The following is a 19,415-nucleotide window of genomic DNA, read 5'->3' on the forward strand; positions in this document are numbered from 1 at the left end:
CACATCCACTTTAGCCCTTCTCTGTACCCGGCTGGGTGATGTGCCTTCATGTGGCTCCCAAATCATTCTGCCCAAAGGGGCTCTGAGGCCTCAGCAACCACGGGAGCCTGCAGAGCTCAGAAGCTGCTGGGTCCTCAGGGCCTTCCCGGAGCTTGAGAGCTCCTCCTCAGAGCAGACTGAACAAGTGACAGAAGGTGACGCCCCACATGACATTGATTGAGGGAGCAGGAAATTGCCCGGGAACCATCCATTTGTGTGAGAAACTACAGGGTCTAGTAGCCTGGGGAAGGATGCTGGCCCAGAGAAGGTGCTTCCAGCCCAGGGACTCGGCCCAGAGGCGACTCCCTGAGGGGGGGCCCTTCTCCTAACAGTCCCACGACTCACCTAGTCTTTGGTGAGTTGCCCATGAGCACTCTTCCCAGTCCTTTGAAAAACCCACCCCAGCTTCCTTCTTTAGAGCTGGGTTTCCTAAATCTCACCTGCCCTCCAGACAAAGAAAGCCTAGAGGCACTGTCATCGCCAGATGACTATTTTCACCTTTGTGTTCCGGCCACCTCCTTCATTCCATGGCAGACTTGGAGGGTGGGACGGGGAGACCTAAGGAACCTGAGGCACGAGGCTGGGAGGTGAAAGAGCCCCAGTCCCCAGCTGAGTCTCAGGGGCCGCCTGAACAACCAGGCAGGTTCATAGTTCCTTTCAAACTCTGCCTCCAACCCTTTGCACTTTGCTCAGGGAACCCTTACAGTCCTCTCCCCGGTTGCCAGAGAATATGAGCACCAGACCTGTGGAAGAAAGAAAGCAGGCTGATGGTGAGAGGCAGGTGACCACAGATGGCAGCAGCAAGAACCCCTGGCAGTTTCTGCCCAGCCACCCAGGAGGAAAGGCTGGTACTGAACCTGTGGTCGCCGTCTTGACCCCTCCATGGCTCCCACCTGCAGGACCTGAAAGCATTTTGGTTACACCTTGGTGGGAACGTCTTCAGGCCCACATCATATATCCTGCCACCCTCTTCGAACCCACTTTACAGATAAGGAAAGAGATGCCCAGAAAGGCACAATTCCAAGACAGCAGCATAGTCAAGATGAGGACAGAACTGTGTTTCCTGATCTTCTGGCCAAGTGAGGTCATTAAATCTCCTTCCCTGCCTTTCACTCTTCAGGACCAACAAGAGAATCATGAAGATTTTCTTTAAAGAAATTATTAGAATCCCAAAGGGCAAAGCAGGGGAAGAGTTGGAGTCCATTGAGCCCCAGCACATACTCACACACACACACACACACACACACACACACACACACACACCTCCTTATAGAAATGGAGCTGTATTCCCGCAGTTAGCCACTGAGTGGCGCCTTTGGGCCATGCACTTGTCTCCTCTACAGCAACAGAAAAACATGCTTAACCTTTAAAAAAAAAAAAAAAAAAAGGAAAAAAACAAGTACATCTTACTTTGGGTGCAATTCGATGACAGATTGAATGCACTTTCCACCATGCCGTGGTTCAGCTTCTCTGTCCCTGCCCTTTCACTGACTTGAGTATGTGTGAATCCTGTGGTTGTGGGAACCACATAGCCTGGGGCCTGTCCTCATGTCTCATTGATGAGGACACTGGCCTGTCTTGTTCACAAGGCACAAAGTGTGCTACCCAGATCTGGGTCCTGCTGCAAGCCCTCCCCGGGGCTGCCTTGGGAACCATCCTCACGACCAGGATGCTGTTGTCCAAGCTTAGCTCTGTTTGCTGCTGCTCTCAGCAGAAAAGAGCTCACACCCAGCTCTTCCAACAGCCGCTGCCATGCTGATGCTGAGGAATTCATGAAGGCACATATGGAAGTGAGCAAGAGGCTTTTCTCTCCAGTATTCTTTTGGCATAGAGGTTCCCCATGTATGCCTCTTCAGCTTTGTTCCTCATGAGCCCATCTTCAATCCAATAGCCATTTATTGAGCACTTACTATATACTAAGCATCATGCTGGACACTAACCTTGCAAATTGGCTGCTTTCCCAACTGCAACATGAATAGCTGGGTGCTTAAGCTCAGATATTCTCTATGATCCCAAGATTCTATCTACCTCTGTGATTCCCTTAATTTTGATGCTGCAAGCTGATCCCAACCAGATATGACAAAGGAATTCACATTATCTGTGTCAGGCACCTATGTAGAGCACTGGCTCTCAACCAGGGGTGACTTAACCTCCTAGGAGACATTTGGTAATATCTGGAAACATTTTTGGTTGTCACAACTTAGGGAGAGGTCACCACTGGCATCTGGTTGTGTAGAGGCCACGATTGCTGGTAAACATCCTACAGTGCACGGGGAAGCCCCACAACAGAATTATTGAGCCCAAAATGGAAATACTGCTGAGGTTGAGAAACATGGATATAAAGGGAAAGAAACCTCTTTTTGGTAACCAGAAGCACAATGATTTTCTAATGGGCACTTCCTTTCGGTTCTCCACAATAATGGAACACCCTATGAATTTCCAGCAGTCCCTATCATCTTTGTTACCTAGGCAGTGGCAGCAGGGAAGGCTGGGGGATGCAGCAGAGTGAATTTCATAGGATGTCAGTTCTGGGACCACATCCAGCTGAGTCCAGATGCTGAGCCCCCTGGAACTGACTTTCTTTATGCTTCCACTTCAGGTTCTGGTTGGCTGTCCAAGACCTCAAGAAACAACCCCTGCAGGATGTGGCCAAGAGGGTAGAAGAAATCTGGCAAGAGTTTCTGGCTCCAGGGGCCCCGAGTGCAATCAACCTGGATTCTCATAGCTACGAGATAACCAGTCAAAATGTCAAAGATGGAGGGAGATACACATTCGAAGATGCCCAGGTTTGCTTATCTACTTGAGTGGTTCTTACCTACTCAGAGGATATTCATGTGTCCACTCCACCAATCCAACCTTTAATATAAGTCCAAGGCATTGTGTATAGTTAGAATTTCAGGTTTTAATATTTGTAAGGCCGTCAGTGGAAACCATTCCAGGCAGGTGCATAGTGAACTCCTTCCTAGGATTGTCTTCCTAGGTTAGGTGTTACATTGTTACAGAGAGATAGGCACTTAGTTATATGTGTTATCTTTTCCAGGACAATCTCAAAGTGTTTTACAAAATCTGAAGTCCTGTAATGTCAGTAGTAGAATCTAGAAACCATAACACAACATCAGCAAAGTGTGTACAGTGAGCTGGCAGGGCGGTGAGTCAAGCCCACATCTAACCATGAAGCTCACACTCATAACCCCCACCCTACACTGTTTCCATAGTGATTTCCAACTCTGCAGTTACTATTTGGGGATCACTTCTATATCCCAGGCCCTGTGCTATGTGATGAGACACCACAAGGAAGGATAGAAGCCCTGACCCTCAAGGAGGTTCCAAGCTAGTTGGGGAGAAAGACAAGAAAATGGGGAACTTTACCAATGGGAGAATCGGGGTGAGCTCCCAGGTTTAAGGTTTAAGGAAGCCCACAGGAGGAACTCCTAAGCCTGGTTGGCACAACTGGGCACTGATGCTGAGGAAGCTGGCAAAAGAAACAGAAGCCATGTAAGTCACTCTGAACAGAGTTTTTTAAAGATAAGAATCTAGTCAGTTTTCCATTTCCTGGCCCCTAACTATGATTCCCCCTTACCCGTCCTACACCTGGTGATGGGGCTTAAGGGTTCACTCTTGTCTCCTCAGCCCTCTTCATATCTCTCACCTGTGTGGTCCCCACATAAAGAATTTGTATAGTTTGCTTTCCTACAGACATTAGTATCCAATTTAGGAAACTCAGTGGCATTGATGCACATAATAGCTTAGGAACACAATCAGTGTCCCTTTTCAGCCAAATTTGCCTGGTTATTTGCTCAGAACTTCAGAACAGAAACACCTCCCAAGCTCAACACCATAACTGTCTTTCTCGTTCCCTGGCCATGAGTTCTGCTGAATGTCGGTGCCAGGCAGATTTGGTTCTATAGAGTTCAGTGTTATTGCTTTAGGAAAGTGCAACTTCCTCACACTCTTTGCAGCTTCAAGGCAAAATATTTAAGTCATGAGAGATCTTTTTTTGTATGTGTCTTTGCTCTTGGGAGCAAGCGCATATTGATGTATCCTGATAAGGAGAGTGGTGGAGAAGCTCCATGGGTGATGAAGAAGCTCCCTGGGTGATAGAGAAGCTCCTTGAGTGATGGAGAAGCTCTGTAGGTGATAGAGAGGCTCTCAGATGAATGGTCTAAAACACAGAACTCAACTCTCCATTATTCGTAAAACACGAGACCAGGGATACTGGTCAGAACCATGATGCACTCCATCTACCATTATCACTCTGCCATGATGTTAGGAAGGACTTATTTTAATCTTTTATTATAGATATGTGTAAACATGTGGCAAAGTAGGAAGAGCAGAACAAAAGCCTTTATGGGCCCTTATCCAGCCTGAGCAATCATCAATACAGGACTGATCTCATTTTATCTGTGTCCCCACCTACTTTTTCAGCTACCACTGGGTTATTTTAAAGCAAATCTGAGACATTTCCTCAATTTATCTGTGAATACCTAGGTATGTAGCATCACCAGCACCACTATCACACCTTAAAAATTATCAGTGTTCTCTTTATATCACCAAATGCCAAACAAGTGTTCAAATTTACAGCAGTGGCATAAATACCATTTTTTAATCTTTAACTTAAAATCAGAATCCAAATCAGGCCCACACATTGCAGTATATTGACATGCCTTTCAAATACCTTTTAATCTACAGGTTTCCTTTGTATCCCTCTACTCCCCTCCTTGCCCCCTTGCAATTTATTCCATAAAGAAATTGTATTCTTTGTCCTGTAGAGATTCTCACAAATCTGGCTTTTTTTTTTTTTATTAGAGCCCTGTGGTGCTATTTAACATGTTCTTCTACCCTCTGTATTTCCTACAAATTAGTTTGATTTAGATATGTAACTGGGTTTACATTTGATGTTTGTGAGCAAAACTACTTCATAAGTTGTGTTGTGCTTTCTTGTCAGAAGACACATAAGGTCTAGTTTTCTCTCGTGATTTTAGCAAGTATTGATGTTTATTGCTTAGATCCATTCATTAATTAGGAATTACAAAATGGTAATATTCTATCATCTCACTTCATTTATTAACGGAAATACAAATAATCAAATACATCTCCTATTAGATTATCTAATAATACAATTTGTATAGGAAAGATAGGATAAGTATTTGATTCTATCCCTTTATTTTCTAGTTTTCAAAACAATGAGTGGTTTACTATCATCTTCTAATGGTGACCAATTAGGGCTTTCAGTTTTGCTTTTAATATCATTGTAAACTCACACATTTAAACATATTTACTGTGTTTTGGTCCATTTTATTTATTATTTTTATTGATGCTTGGATTGTGCCATCTCTGTCAGTGGCTCCTTTTAACATGATCTGGGTAGTCTTTGATGTCACCCAAACAGCAAAGAAGCTAAGCCCCAGATCTGGAATCAATCATTTCTCCAAGGATCCCTAGTTTCTCTTAGTGAGAAATGGTTCTTAGAGACCATAATCTAGGCACTGGAGGTGCACATTGTTCATGGTTTGGTCATCCTTTCTAGACCTTTTCAGTGGCCAGAGCTAGGAAATTAGTGGTTGTTGTTTGTGATTAAAAATACATCATAAGTTCATACTGATACTTTCCATTCAAATTGAAAACTACAGGGGATTTTATTTAACCTCTGCTTTTTATTTTTTGTGCCTCCTTTCTCTATGCTGAGAGTCTTGGTTCCCAAGGATGCCACAGATGATAGCACTAGCACTTCACATCGTTACTCTTTCACTTTCTCCTGCCTTACTACACAGCAGGCTCAGAGCTACAGTACCAACACTAGCAGCAACAATATGATTATCTCCCGGTTCGTTCATTGCTGCATAGTATTCCCTTGTGTGGAAGCACCATAGTTTAACCAACTAGTCCCCTCTTCTTGACATTTATGTTGTTTCTAATTTGAGAAAGATTTGATAGGAACTCTTAGGAAGTCAGCAGGTTGTGCCTTGACAAGTTTCTGAATACACAACCTTCATTAGTACAATGCTCTGCCATTTTTCAGGCACTGCCACAAATATGATGCCTCCTTATTGAGGTAGAGTGGACACCAGGCTACTCAGAGCCTCTCTAAGTTCCTTATTATCTGTTAGGATTCATCTCCTATGAATTCAAATACATTCTTCCTAAGTGAACTTGTTTCAACCTGTTCCCCTTTTGTTTCTTAAGTGTATTTCCACTGTAAACATACAATGTGCTTCTAACTAGCATTGCAACCTTGGGCAAGTTACTTAAACTCCCTGAGTCTTCCTTTCCTCCTCTGTACAACAGAGGTACAGGGGTCCCTACACATGGTAGCAGAAAAAGGACCAGGTGAAGTGAAGCACATCAATAACTAAAATGTGGTCCACAGTAAGATAGAATAAGTACTTACTATTTTATTTTCCTAATGTGATTAATATGTTTATACCTTTCTGTTTAACATGCTTGGTGAAAAAATTCAAATAATTGCATGTAAGTTTAGCACCCAGAGATAATCTTCATTTTAGTGTATTTTCCTCCTCAATTTATGTGTACAAGGTGATTATGCAGATATGGTGATTCTGTAGCCTGCCGTTTACATTAACCAGGGTTTGGTTAAAAAAAACTAAACTTTTTCTGTAAAGGGCCAAACAGTATAAATTTTAGGCTTTGTGGGTCATATGGTCTGTGTCACTACTACTCAGTTCTGTGATACAAAAACAGCTACCTTGTAACATTACAATGTAAACAGCATAAAGAAGTGTATATGGCTGTGTTCCAAAAATCTTTATTTATGGGTACTGAAAGTTCAATCTCATATAATTTTTCATGAAATATTATTATTCTTAATTTTTTTCAGCCATTTAAAAATGTAAAAACCATTCTTAGCTCACAGAGCATAAAGAAATAGTGGGCCAGATGTGAGTTTGAGGCCTGCAGTTTGAAGCCCCTGTGCTTAACAGTATATCATGAAAATCATTGAAACACTTTAAGAAATCCAGAAAGGCAGAAAATAGAGGGTCAGGAGTGGTTAATCTTCCACTTCTTTGGGAGAGCGTATCAGAGGGGATCTGTCTTGGTGCAGTAGCACAGCAAAGCCAATCTGCAAATGTTTCCAAGTGGGTGTTGGATGTCACAGAGCAGACTGAGAAGTCAACCAGTCCCACGATCCTCTCACTGCTTACCCTTCCTGATCAGCACTGCTGCCTGTACCAGCTACTCAGGTGTGATTCAGAAGTTTCCAGGTAAGGAATAGAGCTTAAAAGCCTTAGCAGCCCATGACCAGTCTAGACTTGCACTCAGGTCTCCTGACTTATTGGCCAAGTGTCTGCTGCTCAGATCACACTGCCCCTGGATTGTTAGTTGTTGAGGGCTCGGTTGTCATGCTGAGAGCTGAAGAAACTCCTGTTTAGAAGGGCCCAGTCAGGAAGCAGGCTCTGATCCTCCTTCTGCCACCTGCTTTGTCTAGGATTGTACATTTAAGTCTTAAGCTTACATTCCTCATTTTGCTCATCTGCAACATGGGAATAATATCACCCAAGCCCTTTGAAATCCTTCCCAGTTGGGATCAGGAGCTATAAGTGGCTTCTTCAGCTGGTCACAAAGGTTCTCAGAAGGCCCTCACAGGGGTCAGAATGCCATAGAACTGTGACTGTGTGCCCTACTATTAGTGGTCAGTAGCCAGAATGGCTCAGCCAGATTTATGGATTCCTTTGAAATGGGAGGTGGTGGGGAGGCGGGTGCCGGCTCTCTTGGAAGATTTTGTTTTTTATCTGACCACATGCATTGTTATAGCAAAGTTAATTGCCTGTGTTTGCTTCCTGTGGAAATATTTCACAAGACACCCCGTCAGCATGGGCTCCGCATTTGCAACTTGTGTTTTGCTGATCCATTTGGCTTTTTTGAAAATTTGGGCCAAGACCAAATCTTCCATAAAGGTCTGTGGGCTGTGACCATAGCCCTCAGCTGTTTGCTGCGTTGTTCCAATTTCATAGATTTAGCTTTGCAAGGGGAGAAAAAAAGAAAATGGGCCATGATTTAAAAAAAAAAAAAAGAAAGAAAGGACTCAGTTCTTTACGATAGGGATTGAATTCTCTGTTCTCAGCCATGGGTCATCAGAGGACCTGCATGGCCACTCACTTTGCTATGTGGTCCCAGGCAAGAATCTTGACCTTTCATGCCTTAGTTTCCTTATCTAGAAAATGGGGATGATGTCTTCTATATAGCCCTCTAAGGATTTTTGAAAAACCAGATGAGCTAATGGCCCTGAAATTTTTTTGAATTAAGTAAGAAGTGCTACATATTTATGTGTATGAATGCACAAAATTAATGGCTTTAGTATTCCCAAGGTCTTATAATTCCAAGCTAGACCAAAAACAAATTCTCCCAAGAGGTCTGCTCATCTAAGGAGTTCTTAGGAGAAAAATGCAGAAAAAGTTTATAGGAGCCAATTGCTAGAGGCCTCAAGTGTCATCCTGAGGAATTCAAACTTTCTCACCCTGAAGATAGTAGGAAAGCACGGAAGGCTTTTAGCTAAGAGAGGGTATCAGAGAGTAGTGGACAGAGTGAGCTGCAGCAAGAGAAGTCTGAATCTTGGAGCATGTAATCTAAAGCTTTGCTGGTGGTGTTTGGAGGAGAATGAAACCACAGAAAGTATTGAGAACCTAAGGCTTCCTTTTAGGGCGTTCACCCCTTTCGAGCCTCTGAAGGCTGGAGGAGGGAGATGGGAGTCAGCCTGCTGGCACAGTGGCTGCTTGCTTCAATTTAAAAAGTCTCAGATGTTCCCAGGATTGTGTCACTGGGTCAATTCAATCATTCGTCCATCTTCCCATCCACCCATTGCATGAGCAGTCATTCTCCCTTTCCAGTTGGGAGACCTTGACCTGTGAGCTGTGAAGATCTATAGTGAGGGAAATTGCAAATAGAGCAGGAGACTTGGATGACTCTGCCATCAGAAAGAGCTTGTCTAAGAGCATATCATTCTTTACAAATGAAACAAAACAGGTCTAAGAAAACACTTCATTGAAATTGGATTGGATTGGAAATCTGTCCATCAAATGGATTGACAGTTGAACTGGGCAGACCAACCCAGCCTTTGCCTCCAGTTTCTACAGGATCCTGTGTTGGTTTCCTAGCTGTCCAAGCCCTAGTACTTTCCTGCCTTGCAGGAGCTGCTGAAATGCCTCACCGAGGCCCATCTAGGCCTTCCAACACTTCTGGACTTGAAAGTTCTTTGATGAGAATTTGGTTTTCTTTGCCTTTCATAAGTCCTCACAGCACTAAAGTAATGTTCTGCACGGTTCAAGTCTTAAAAAAATTTCCTTGACAACTCTGTCCAGAATTATAATACTCTGAGCTGCACTTGTCATTAGAAAAAAGAAGGACAATTTGTCCCTTGGCTTTCTACTTTGAAAAATCTTGCCAAACAACCTTGGGGAACACATATAGTAGGTGATCAATAAAAACCAGTTAAGTTACATTTCAACAATATGCTAATTCAGCAAAACTTGGAATACTCACTAAGAGTCATGTGTTCTGCGAATATACAGATACATAGGAGGGCCCCTTCCCTTAAGTAGACCTCAATCTAAGTTACTGAAACTCGACTCAGCCATCATCCGTGCATGGAATAATCAAAGGGCAACCTCAAGACCAAAATGAGGATGGGTGATGAAAGAGATGAAAAATATACCAGCAAGTCTACACCTACTTTAAATAGACAAGAAGCCTCTAGTCAAAAGTCTCTATTATTATCTCAACTAAGATGTTTAAATGCAACTTGATTAAGGAATGTAAGGCTTCTAACATGTGCTTTGTTTAAAAGCCAGAGCTTTTATGTGAAGTACACATTTACGTTTGTCCCAGTTTATTCAGAAGTAGAAGTCTTCGTAGCCTGATGAAGGCTGTTCACCTTTGCTCTGGTGGTGGAGGTGGTGGCATTGTGTGCCTGTATCACAAGACTGCACCAAGTTTCCTGATATTAATCCTCAATTGGAGGGCATTTCCTGGTATGCTTCCCATGCCAGGCATAATTTAATAAAGAATGCCATGGCACTGCTTGCTCCAGGAATTACTCATTTTATTCTGTGGGTGGTTTTATTTTAGGGAGACGAACAGCAGAGGGAGGGATGCATTCTCCAAAAGAACAGATCCGTTGTTTGTGATCTGGTTCTGTTTATCACCACACAGGCTAGTAGTTCCTAGAGAGAAGGCGCCAGAGAGCTAAATTCCAAAATTTCTTTGTGGATGCTTCAGAGCATAGATTGCTTGCACCAAACCCCATGACCTTGAAGAGGAAAAGGAAAATACTTCTGAGATAATGCCCATGGTATTTTGGGGAGGTAAAAAGCAATACACAAAGTTGTGTTCAAAGCTACTTTTCTCTCCAGAATAGCATCAAATGCCTGCACCCTTTGGTCAGTTAAATTGAACACATTGATAGAGACGCTTCACAGGTAAAGATAAATAATGCATTCTTACATTCTCTTATGATTTGAATGCTGCATTACATGGAAACAAGGGTTCCTGTGTTCCGTTTAGAAGGACAAAGAAATCAAACAGGGGCTTCTCATTTAAGAGCCACATGATCCTAGGATGGTCATCTAAAGCTGCTCCATGAGGACAACACACTGCCACCTTTCCATACCGTCATGGCATCTTTTCTGTTGCCTCTCCTGCATCTATTTGGCAGATACTGATTTAGGACCCGCATTAAGTCCTTAGCCCTGTGCAGTCCCATCTTGTGTCCTCCTGCAGGACCCATGTTGAAACAAGTGTTAATTTATCCTAGGCCCCAGATAACCATGCCTAGGGTCTGAGGACCTTTGTTTTATGATATTCCAGAGTCTCTTGAAAGGGATAACTTGCTTTGATACAGACCTGCTGCTCATGGCTTGCCAAGGGCCCAGTCAGCCCCCAGAGCATTGCCAGGTCAGGACATTCCTTCTAGTATGAGAGGCAGGTTGCCTACGGTCTGTGAGGTAAGAAACCTGAGCCTGTTGCCCTGGGTGTCCCAGCTACCACCATCCCTGATGGTGGAGATAGTAAATGGCTCCCGAAGGGCGGCTCATCTACTACAAGGATGAGTCAGATCAGGACGTGAGAGAAAACCCCTAACGTTTCTGCCAACCACACATCGAAATCGTTTTTCACGCAAGACTGACTCCCCTCAAAACTCCAACTCAAGGACAATGAAAAGCAACATGTTGCTGGGAGAGAGTGTGAGCTTTGGGGTCACACGGTTCTGGGTTCAAATCCTAGCTCTTGTACTTGTTAAGTGACCAGTCACTTAACCTTTTAGAGTTTCAGTATTCTCATCTATAAAGTGGTTGTTTAAACCTAAGCACCGATTCAGAGCAAACAATAGCAACTAAAAGAATGTAACCGGGCTCTGCTTCACTTTTTCTACTACCTCAGGGCTCTTGGAGTCTTTGGTCTCACCCCCATGTCATTCCTAGCAAGGACAGTCACAACATGGAGGCCAATTATTATTACTTTACACGTGTATGGTTTTTACAGTGCTTTCACCTCTATTTCCTCATTTAGTTGTGTGATGGGTAGGGCCAGAAAGGGGCAGGGCCAGGACCTGAATCAGAGCCTATGGATCCCAGTCCAGTCTTGCTTCCCTCACTCTGCCCAGCAACATCACATTCTGCCCCACAACCTCATCTTCCTCCAAGGGATTGCGATGGACCCAGCAGTCCCCAAAGTCTAGGATGTTGTTCCAGGAAGTCTAGATGTGGAGGGCAGAAATGAGGCACATATCTCTACAAAAAGAAAAATAGGACACTTGAAAATCACAAGAAGGGCTCTTGGCAGCTGTTGCAATGCTCCAGCTGAGTGGTTTCCCACTCTAGGAGGATGTTCGAAAGCTGGGAAATGAGACCGTAGCTGTTTTAGGGACCCATAGCAAAGAGGAGGACATGAGGGTGCTCTTAAATAATTCGACTGCTCCAGCATGCTTGGGCCCCAGGCTCCAGGCATTGGTCGTATTACCTTCTCCAATGCTTGTGAGGGTCACTGTGTTTTGCCTAAAAATAAGGGAGATTTCCAAACAAGGACTATCACAGCGAAACATTGATTTGAAGCAGGTGTGGTTTTGAGACAGCTTGCACTGCTTGCTCCTTCCAGCGCCCACATATGTCTCGCGCCCTACCGATTCCAGTTGTTTTTGCTTCTGCCTTAGCATCCCAGGCGAGCCGAGCTCCCCATCCCAGGCCTGGGTCCAAAAAGGGAAATGAGGGTGGAGTGTCTCATCAGGATGACATCTCTGTACTAGAATTGTCAGACACTACAGGGGTTGATTCCTTCCCCACTCTGAGAATTGTGGCGAAGATGTTCAGTATGCTTTAGGGCCCCAAAGCATCAGTTGCTCAGCCCCATGGAGAACCATCCTCATCCTCCCTGGAGTAGGAAGGCACCCTTCCCATACATCAGGAAGGCTAGTTCTGCTTGTGAACTATGTGTAGTCCACTCACCTACCCCTTTCTGAGGGGGAGAAGAAATAAGGAGGAGGAGGGAGGAAGGGAGGGAAGGAAGGAGTGAGGAAAGAGATAAAGATGGAGGGAAGGAAAGAAAGGAGAGAAAAAGAGAAGGGAAGAAGGGGAGGATGGGAAGGGAAGATAAGACAAGACAAGAAAAGGCAAAGAAGAGAGAAGATCAAACCTCTTTTTCTCTAGCCCCAGAGGAATTCCATCAGTGGGGGCTTCCTGGTTTTGCCAGTGGCTCTTTGCAGATTCCTTTGCAAGGGATATACATTTCCCTTAAAGCTGGTTGTCTTCAGAGCAGGGGAAACAAACCAGAACCTCCCATAAATCAGTAGAGGTCACTGCCAAAAGCTTTGTACACTTGCTGTCCCTGGCAGTGATAAACTCATTGCATTTGGGAACTGGCCAAAGACCCTGAGTCCTATCTTAATTCTCATTCCCAGAAAAACCTCAGTGCTCCGTTCACCCACCCCCTGTTTACTGTCTTTGTGCTTCTTAGACACAAGCTGGCAAGGAGGAAGGAACAGTGTTCCATAATCGGGTATATCAAAGGCCCCACTTCTTGGCTCAGTGGAGCAGAGAAGGGTAGGGGACAGTCATGGATCTCCAGACTGTGAGAAAGGGAGGCCCGGGCGGGGATAAGTGGGGACATACGCTATTCTAGCAGGGTAGGTCATCCCATATGTACCCATTCCCTGCTCCCTGTGCTGGCACTTTGTCAATGGAGCCCTTAGCTCAAACATACCCCCAGATCTACAAAAGTTGCAGATTTACTCTCTTGCTGATGGGAGAAGCCCACTGCAAGGAGCCACACAAAATTCACTAGCGGCTGGGACCTGAGACTGCTTTGGGAGTCATAGTCTGTCACTTTGTGCATCAATCTTGCCTCATAGCATCTAAGCTTTACGACAGCAGGGACTTAGTCTTATTCAGGCTGTCACCTCAATGCCTGACAGAGTGCCTGTACCTAGTAGATGCTCATTAAATATTTGCTGACTATTCCTGTGACTAAATGTTTAGACACCTGCTTTATCCTGCTCTTTTTAAATTGACAAGTTCTTTCTTTTAATGGACTGGGCTTTTCCATCCCACAGTGAAGCTGGAGGAATTAGCTGGATCAGGGGTGAAATTTGTCGCCAAGGCCAGAAGTGCTGGACTGGGAGAGATCTCCTTACTTCCCTTGGGCCTGTAGGGGGGTATTTTGAGAGCTACACCTGGGATTTAGATTCCTCCGAGAAGCCGGAATAAGAAGCAGGGACCTGTTACCTTGAAGAGGGGTTTGGAGAGGGTTCAGGTCTGAGTGACAGGTCTCTCCAGACAACTCAGGAGCCACCTGGCTCTGTCAGCCAGACACAAGCGATGCCTGAGACAAGAAAGAGACAGTGAGTCATTAACATTTGTACCTAAGATTTAATGGTAGAACAATTTAAAGAGACAACATGTGAGAACAAAGACTGCAGTGCCTCAGCCTAGGCTCTGAGGCCATTACAGATGACCCAAGATGCTCACACACAGGATTCCTTCGAGCTGAGTGTAAGCCCCACTCCCCTTCCACGCAGAGGGCAGGAACTGGTGAGCATAAACCACAAGCATGGAGCCTGTAAACTCGCTGGATGTTACACACACACAAGCACTCCAGTGAACCTGGAAACAATGTCACCGACGTCAAACCTGTGCTGGACACTGCACATATATAAGAAATAAAGACATACTGTTCCTACCCTCAAGGAGCTTAAACTAAAATGGGCTCAATTTTTGTCCGAAAATTGCAGGAAAACACAAAGTGAAGCGTGTTCTCACTAGGTTTATTAAATGCACCATGTCTGGATTATCAAAGTCAGTTCATATCCAAGCCACTCACTGTTGAATTTTGCTTGGCTCCTTGCAGTAGGCCATCCCATTAAGCAGCTTGCATCCTGCCTTTATAAATATGGGGGCATCACAGGAAGAATGACACTGGTGCCCAAACTGAAGATGATTTGGAGAAGGGTCCACATGTGGCCAAGGACTTGCTTGCTTTTTGCTCTCACTTTCTTTTGAGGTGGAAAGGGAGAGGCTCCCAGAAAGCCCTTGCCATTGTCCCAGGTTCCTCTGGGGTATGACAGCAGCTTGGCCAGGTATCTCTAAAGTGTACCCCCCAGGGATGCCTGGGTAGCGCAGCGGTTGAGCATCTGCCTTCAACTCAGGGCATGATCCTGGAGTTCCAGGATCGAGTCCCACATCGGGCTCCCTATGGAGCTTCTCCCTCTGCCTGTGTCTCTGCCTCTCTCTGTGTCTCTCATGAATAAATAAATAAAATCCTTAATAAAAAAATAAAATGTGCCCCCTGGCTGAGGGGAAGCTTCCCTTCCTCTACCCTCTCCTGGAAAGTGAATACCCAGGGAAGAGGTCCTTAATGACCAGTCCTGCCTCTCAACTGAGCACTCTCTCCTCACCAACCCACTCTTCATTCCCCTGAGCCTCGGGCCCAGGTCCAGCTTCATGGGATGAACAATGAGTATATATAAGGGAAGATGCTTCCTCTACCAGGCCAGCCTCTGCCAACAATCCCACCCTCCCTAGTGAAAGCCCACCATCCCTCTTAACAGCCAGGCTTTCCTGTATAGCTGAGCTACATTCATTCCATCACAACTGATAAGTAATGCTTTTTCAATCAACGAACTCCTTCTTTTAAGGTAGCAGGCTTTCTCTGCCCTTGCTGAGGACAGATCTGTTAGGAAGGGCCCACAGACTATAGGAATTAGCTGGAAATCACGGGTGAAATTCATCACCAAGGCCAGAATACAAATGCCTCTAGAAGCCCGGGTGAAGAGAGGGCATCACGCCACAGCATCTGCCTCTCCTGGATGTAAGCCTTAGGTCTGTTATATTTGCTCACATGCCCCATAAATGGTTGCCAAGGGCACTCTTCCAGGATAGGATGGTGGCCCTAACATGCACAACTGACCTATTTGCATCATTGCCTATGGAGTTGTTAGGGTTTTTTAAGTGAAGCTTCTTATTTTGAGATACTTCTAGATTCACATACGGTTGTAAGACATAATACAGAAATGTACCAGTTCCCCAGTTTCCTGTAATGGTAACATCTATAAATCCATAGTATGATATCATAACTATAATATTGACATTGCTACATCCACTGAGTGTATCAGATTTCCCAATTTTACTTGTACTCATGTGTGTGTTTAGTTCTATACAGCTCCATCACCCCAAGAATCCTTCATATTGTCTTTTATAACCACACCCTTCCCTACCTCCTCCCATCCTTAGCCCCTGGCAACCGCTAATCTGTTGTCTGTTTCTATAATTTGTCATTTTAAGAATGTTACATAAATGGAATCATACAGTATGTAACCTCTGGGGATTGGCTCTTTCACTCATCATCACTCCCTCGAGATTCATCCAAGTGGTTGGGTCTATCAGTAGTCTGTCGCTTCTCACTGCTGTACCTGTGGCTTTAATCATTAAGCAATATTTGCATCTCAACGTGGCACCAAGGCCCAATTACAAAGCCTTTGGGACATGATCCTCAAGGAGATTTCATTTTAAGAGAGAAAATATATTTTGTTTGAAGTTTCTGGGTGGGAAAAAACCAAAACAAACTGTTGTCGAGTGTTTCTAGACACATGCAAGCACACCCCAGTTTGTTTCTTTCCTAAAACAGTGGCCAGTTGGGTTGTGATTCCCCTTCCTTAGCAGCAGTTAACAGTGCTTTCTTGTGTCTTCCCACCTCCTTCCTTCTCAGGAACACATCTACAAGTTGATGAAGAGTGACAGCTATGCCCGCTTCCTCCGGTCGAATGCTTACCAGGACTTGCTGCTGGCCAAGAAGAAGGTATCTTTGGGAAGGGCAGGCCTGCCTTTCTTAGCACTGTTAACCCTTGCCTGCTGCTTGCTGCTGGTGTAAAATGAGAATATCATCCCTTGGGTTTTATTTTTCTCTTTTCTTCTTTCCCTTCTCCATCTGCTCCCACTCCAAGGGAAGACAAGTAGAAACATCACCACCCCAGCGCACCCCCAAGGTCCAGGGGGTGGCATCCTGGCTCCATGTTCCCATTACCTTGGTCTGCACGTTCTGCCCACAGTAGGGAGTATGACCAAATACGAAGGCCACAGGGTGGCTCAGCACAAGGGTTCAGGACTGGCAGTGATGCCAGTGAATCCCTTAGGAAACCAGAAAGAGCCCCTCACTGGAAAGTCTGGTCCCCTTACCTACCACAGACTTTAAATAAAGTCTGACCAACTCAGAGATGAGGATGAGGCAAGGATAGGCCAGCCCCCTCACTGAGTAGAAAACCTTCCAGGTTTCAGGTCCTCCCCCCAAGCTCCCATCTGGCCCCAGAAGTCACTCCTGGGGTTGTTCCTTCCCTGGTGCCCCCACAGCCATGAAATAACTGTACCCTATCTTCTTATTCCTCCTTCCCTTGGAATCAAGTCATAGTCCCCTGCAGCCCTTGGCGTCTGGATGGGGGTGCCCAGGGACCCTCAGCATGTAGATGACAAGGGGCAGCTGAAGCAGGAGAATGCAGCTGGAGTCCTGGGAGGAGGGAAGGAAGAGCCTTGAGGGGCCTGAGGTCTGAGAAAGGGGAGGAGGCTCGGGATTCCAGTATGCCTGCAAACCCTCTGCACTTTCCAGCTATCGTGCTCCGAGACCCACGTGTGGTTAAGTGTGGCTCTCCTTGCACCCAAAGCCGCAACTTCCGTGCCGTGCCACTTAGGAATATGTGCATCCCCTCTTCTCCCCTCTCAGCCCGCCAACCCCACTCTCTAAGCTTGCGGTGGTCCACCCACATGCTCTCTGTCGGGGCTGCCTCTGCCCGCCACGCAACCCTTCTCTCTGTGTACTGTCCACCTCGTGTGCCAGGACCTGTCTGCGTATCTGGTTGGTACCATTTAACTCTAGAGTCTACAAGAGCATTTATATCCTATTCTCCTGCCCTTAGGTAGCCCTGAGAATATCCCTGATAGTCTGAGCAAGGAAAAGGGACTTCTAGAATGCCCAGACTTTATTAGTTTCCTGCACCCCTTCCATCAAGTGTCACTGCTTGATGGAAAATGTGAAGCCTGGCCTGTTGCCAGCTCCCTTGAAGGAGGATGTAGGTAGAGGGCCTCTGATGGAGGGGAACATCAGATGCTCATTTTTTCAAGAAAAGTTATGGACCCTTCTGGTATCTCTAGCCCAGATCTCATGGGAGAAGGTCAAAATGAATGTTCCTATTTCTCGTGCCTCGAGACACTGAACCGATGACAATTTGGAGAAGTTCTAAGGTTCTGGCAGTCTGGCTTATCCGCACCCACCTACATACCCAGGAGAAGCCGGAGGCCATTCAGTCTCCGTAAGAGTCTGAACACAAAGGGGAAACGCACCCTGGCACAGGGAGTGGAGCTGATACACACCTGTGCCCGCAGGTCATCCCAGAAGAGGAGAACTTCTCAGAGGAGATCCCTCACGTGAGGAAGGGATCCATGGTTTGCCTGTGAAATGTTACATGTGAAACTCATTAGAATTATCCTCCCAGCCCCCAAATGAAGAGAAGTTCTTTGGCAGGAAACTCTTGCAGATGCCAACACCCTTGCAATGCCCAAGGGTTAATTGTTTCCAAAAACAGTGACAAAACCTCCTTTTTCTTCCATTTCTCCCTGAGAGTCTCCAGGTGTGGATTGGATTTGTAACTCGGCATTTTCAGGTAGGCCTAGAAGTACCTTGATTTCAGAAATGGGCTTACCGTGCGATATAAATGTCCAGGGCATAAAGGTATGTGAGGGTCACATGCTCCAGCTACAAGAGGGGGCCCAGATCGGCCTCACTTTTAAGCTTTTCCATCTTGTGATGGAGTCTGAAGCCACAGCCTCCCGAGCCTTCAACCCCTAGTTCATCCTCTATCCTAATATTGTCAAAGATAAAGTTAGTTGCTCTGGCAAACCAGGGACCTGTGTGAGCTGGATTTTGCGGGCTGCTCCAGCACATGCAAGGCAGGAACCCGAATGAGTCAGGTCGATGGTGACCCTTTGTGAGCAGCAACCCAGTAGCCAGAGACAAGAAGGACAGGCACACCATGCTAGCTGCAGGGACCAGGACCAGCCCGACCCAAGCCAAGTGCATGCCACCTGGGCCTCGCACGGGACTGAAGCTGAGTCCTGCCGTCCCCAGAGCCGGGACTTGGTGTGGTAACCTTCGGGTCCTCGTGTGAGGAGAAAGACCAGCCTGGCTCTGCTGTGGTGTGTTGTGTGTGTGTGTGTGTGTGTGTTGTGTTTTCCTTCTGCAACATCCTGTCTCCTGGCAGCCAGCTGAGGGGTGAGGGTCGTGACTGCCATCTGAGAAGCCCTCTGACCTTGTCTGCACAGACAGGTGGCTGCCCTTTGCCTGTCCCTCTGCTTCCAGCACACTGCAGACCCACAGGCACCTGGCTGTGTCTTCAGCTCTCTAGTTCCATTTTTGCTGGACGTGTGTGTCTGTATCCATGTGAGTGATTATACTCTCCAGATTTCCCAGGGTCAGGGCTCTAGGATAAACCGGCCAGTGTTTGGGATGTAGTTCTCTCCCAAAGCTCTTGGGAAAGCAGGAAACTTAGAGACAGGGTCAGGTGCACACCACAGCCTCCCTGTGGTAGGGAGCGATGAGGCCTGGGGAAAGGATTCAAGGGCTTTGCCTCTTCTTGCCCTGGCAGGGGCTCCTTAGCTAAGAGTTCTCCACAGAGGTTCTGCGCCTCCTGGAGCCTGTCCTGTGTGAACCTCGGAAGTGGTCACCTGCCTGCATCCGAGAGAGCGTTTTCTGTCCGAAACACTCCTTCTCAGGCCCAAGACCCTTTGTCAACACAAAGGACACGCAGGTAGACCCTCCTTGCTCTAGGGACACAGAATGAAAGTCAGTAGGGGGCCAGCGGGAAGTCACTGGAGTTAGCACACCTTCTGGCT

At 46.0% G+C, this 19,415-nt stretch overlaps 1 protein-coding gene across 21 annotated transcripts in view; it reads left to right on the top strand.

Moving 5' to 3' along the window:
* Nucleotides 1-19,415, top strand: part of RGS6 (regulator of G protein signaling 6) — a 570,894-nt gene that overhangs the window by 525,865 nt on the left and 25,614 nt on the right. For all 21 annotated transcript variants that reach the window (XR_012036887.1, XM_072839235.1, XM_072839241.1 and 18 more), the window contains 2 exons: nt 2,639-2,825; nt 16,246-16,335. Coding sequence is in view for 20 of the 21 variants with exons in the window: in XM_072839235.1 (XP_072695336.1) it covers nt 2,639-2,825; nt 16,246-16,335 (277 nt within the window). In the remaining variant the exon portion in view is untranslated. The remainder of the gene's footprint in view (nt 1-2,638; nt 2,826-16,245; nt 16,336-19,415) is intronic.

The sequence above is a fragment of the Canis lupus genome, chromosome 9 (genome assembly GCF_048164855.1).
Source record: "Canis lupus baileyi chromosome 9, mCanLup2.hap1, whole genome shotgun sequence".
Lineage (NCBI taxonomy): Eukaryota > Metazoa > Chordata > Mammalia > Carnivora > Canidae > Canis > Canis lupus.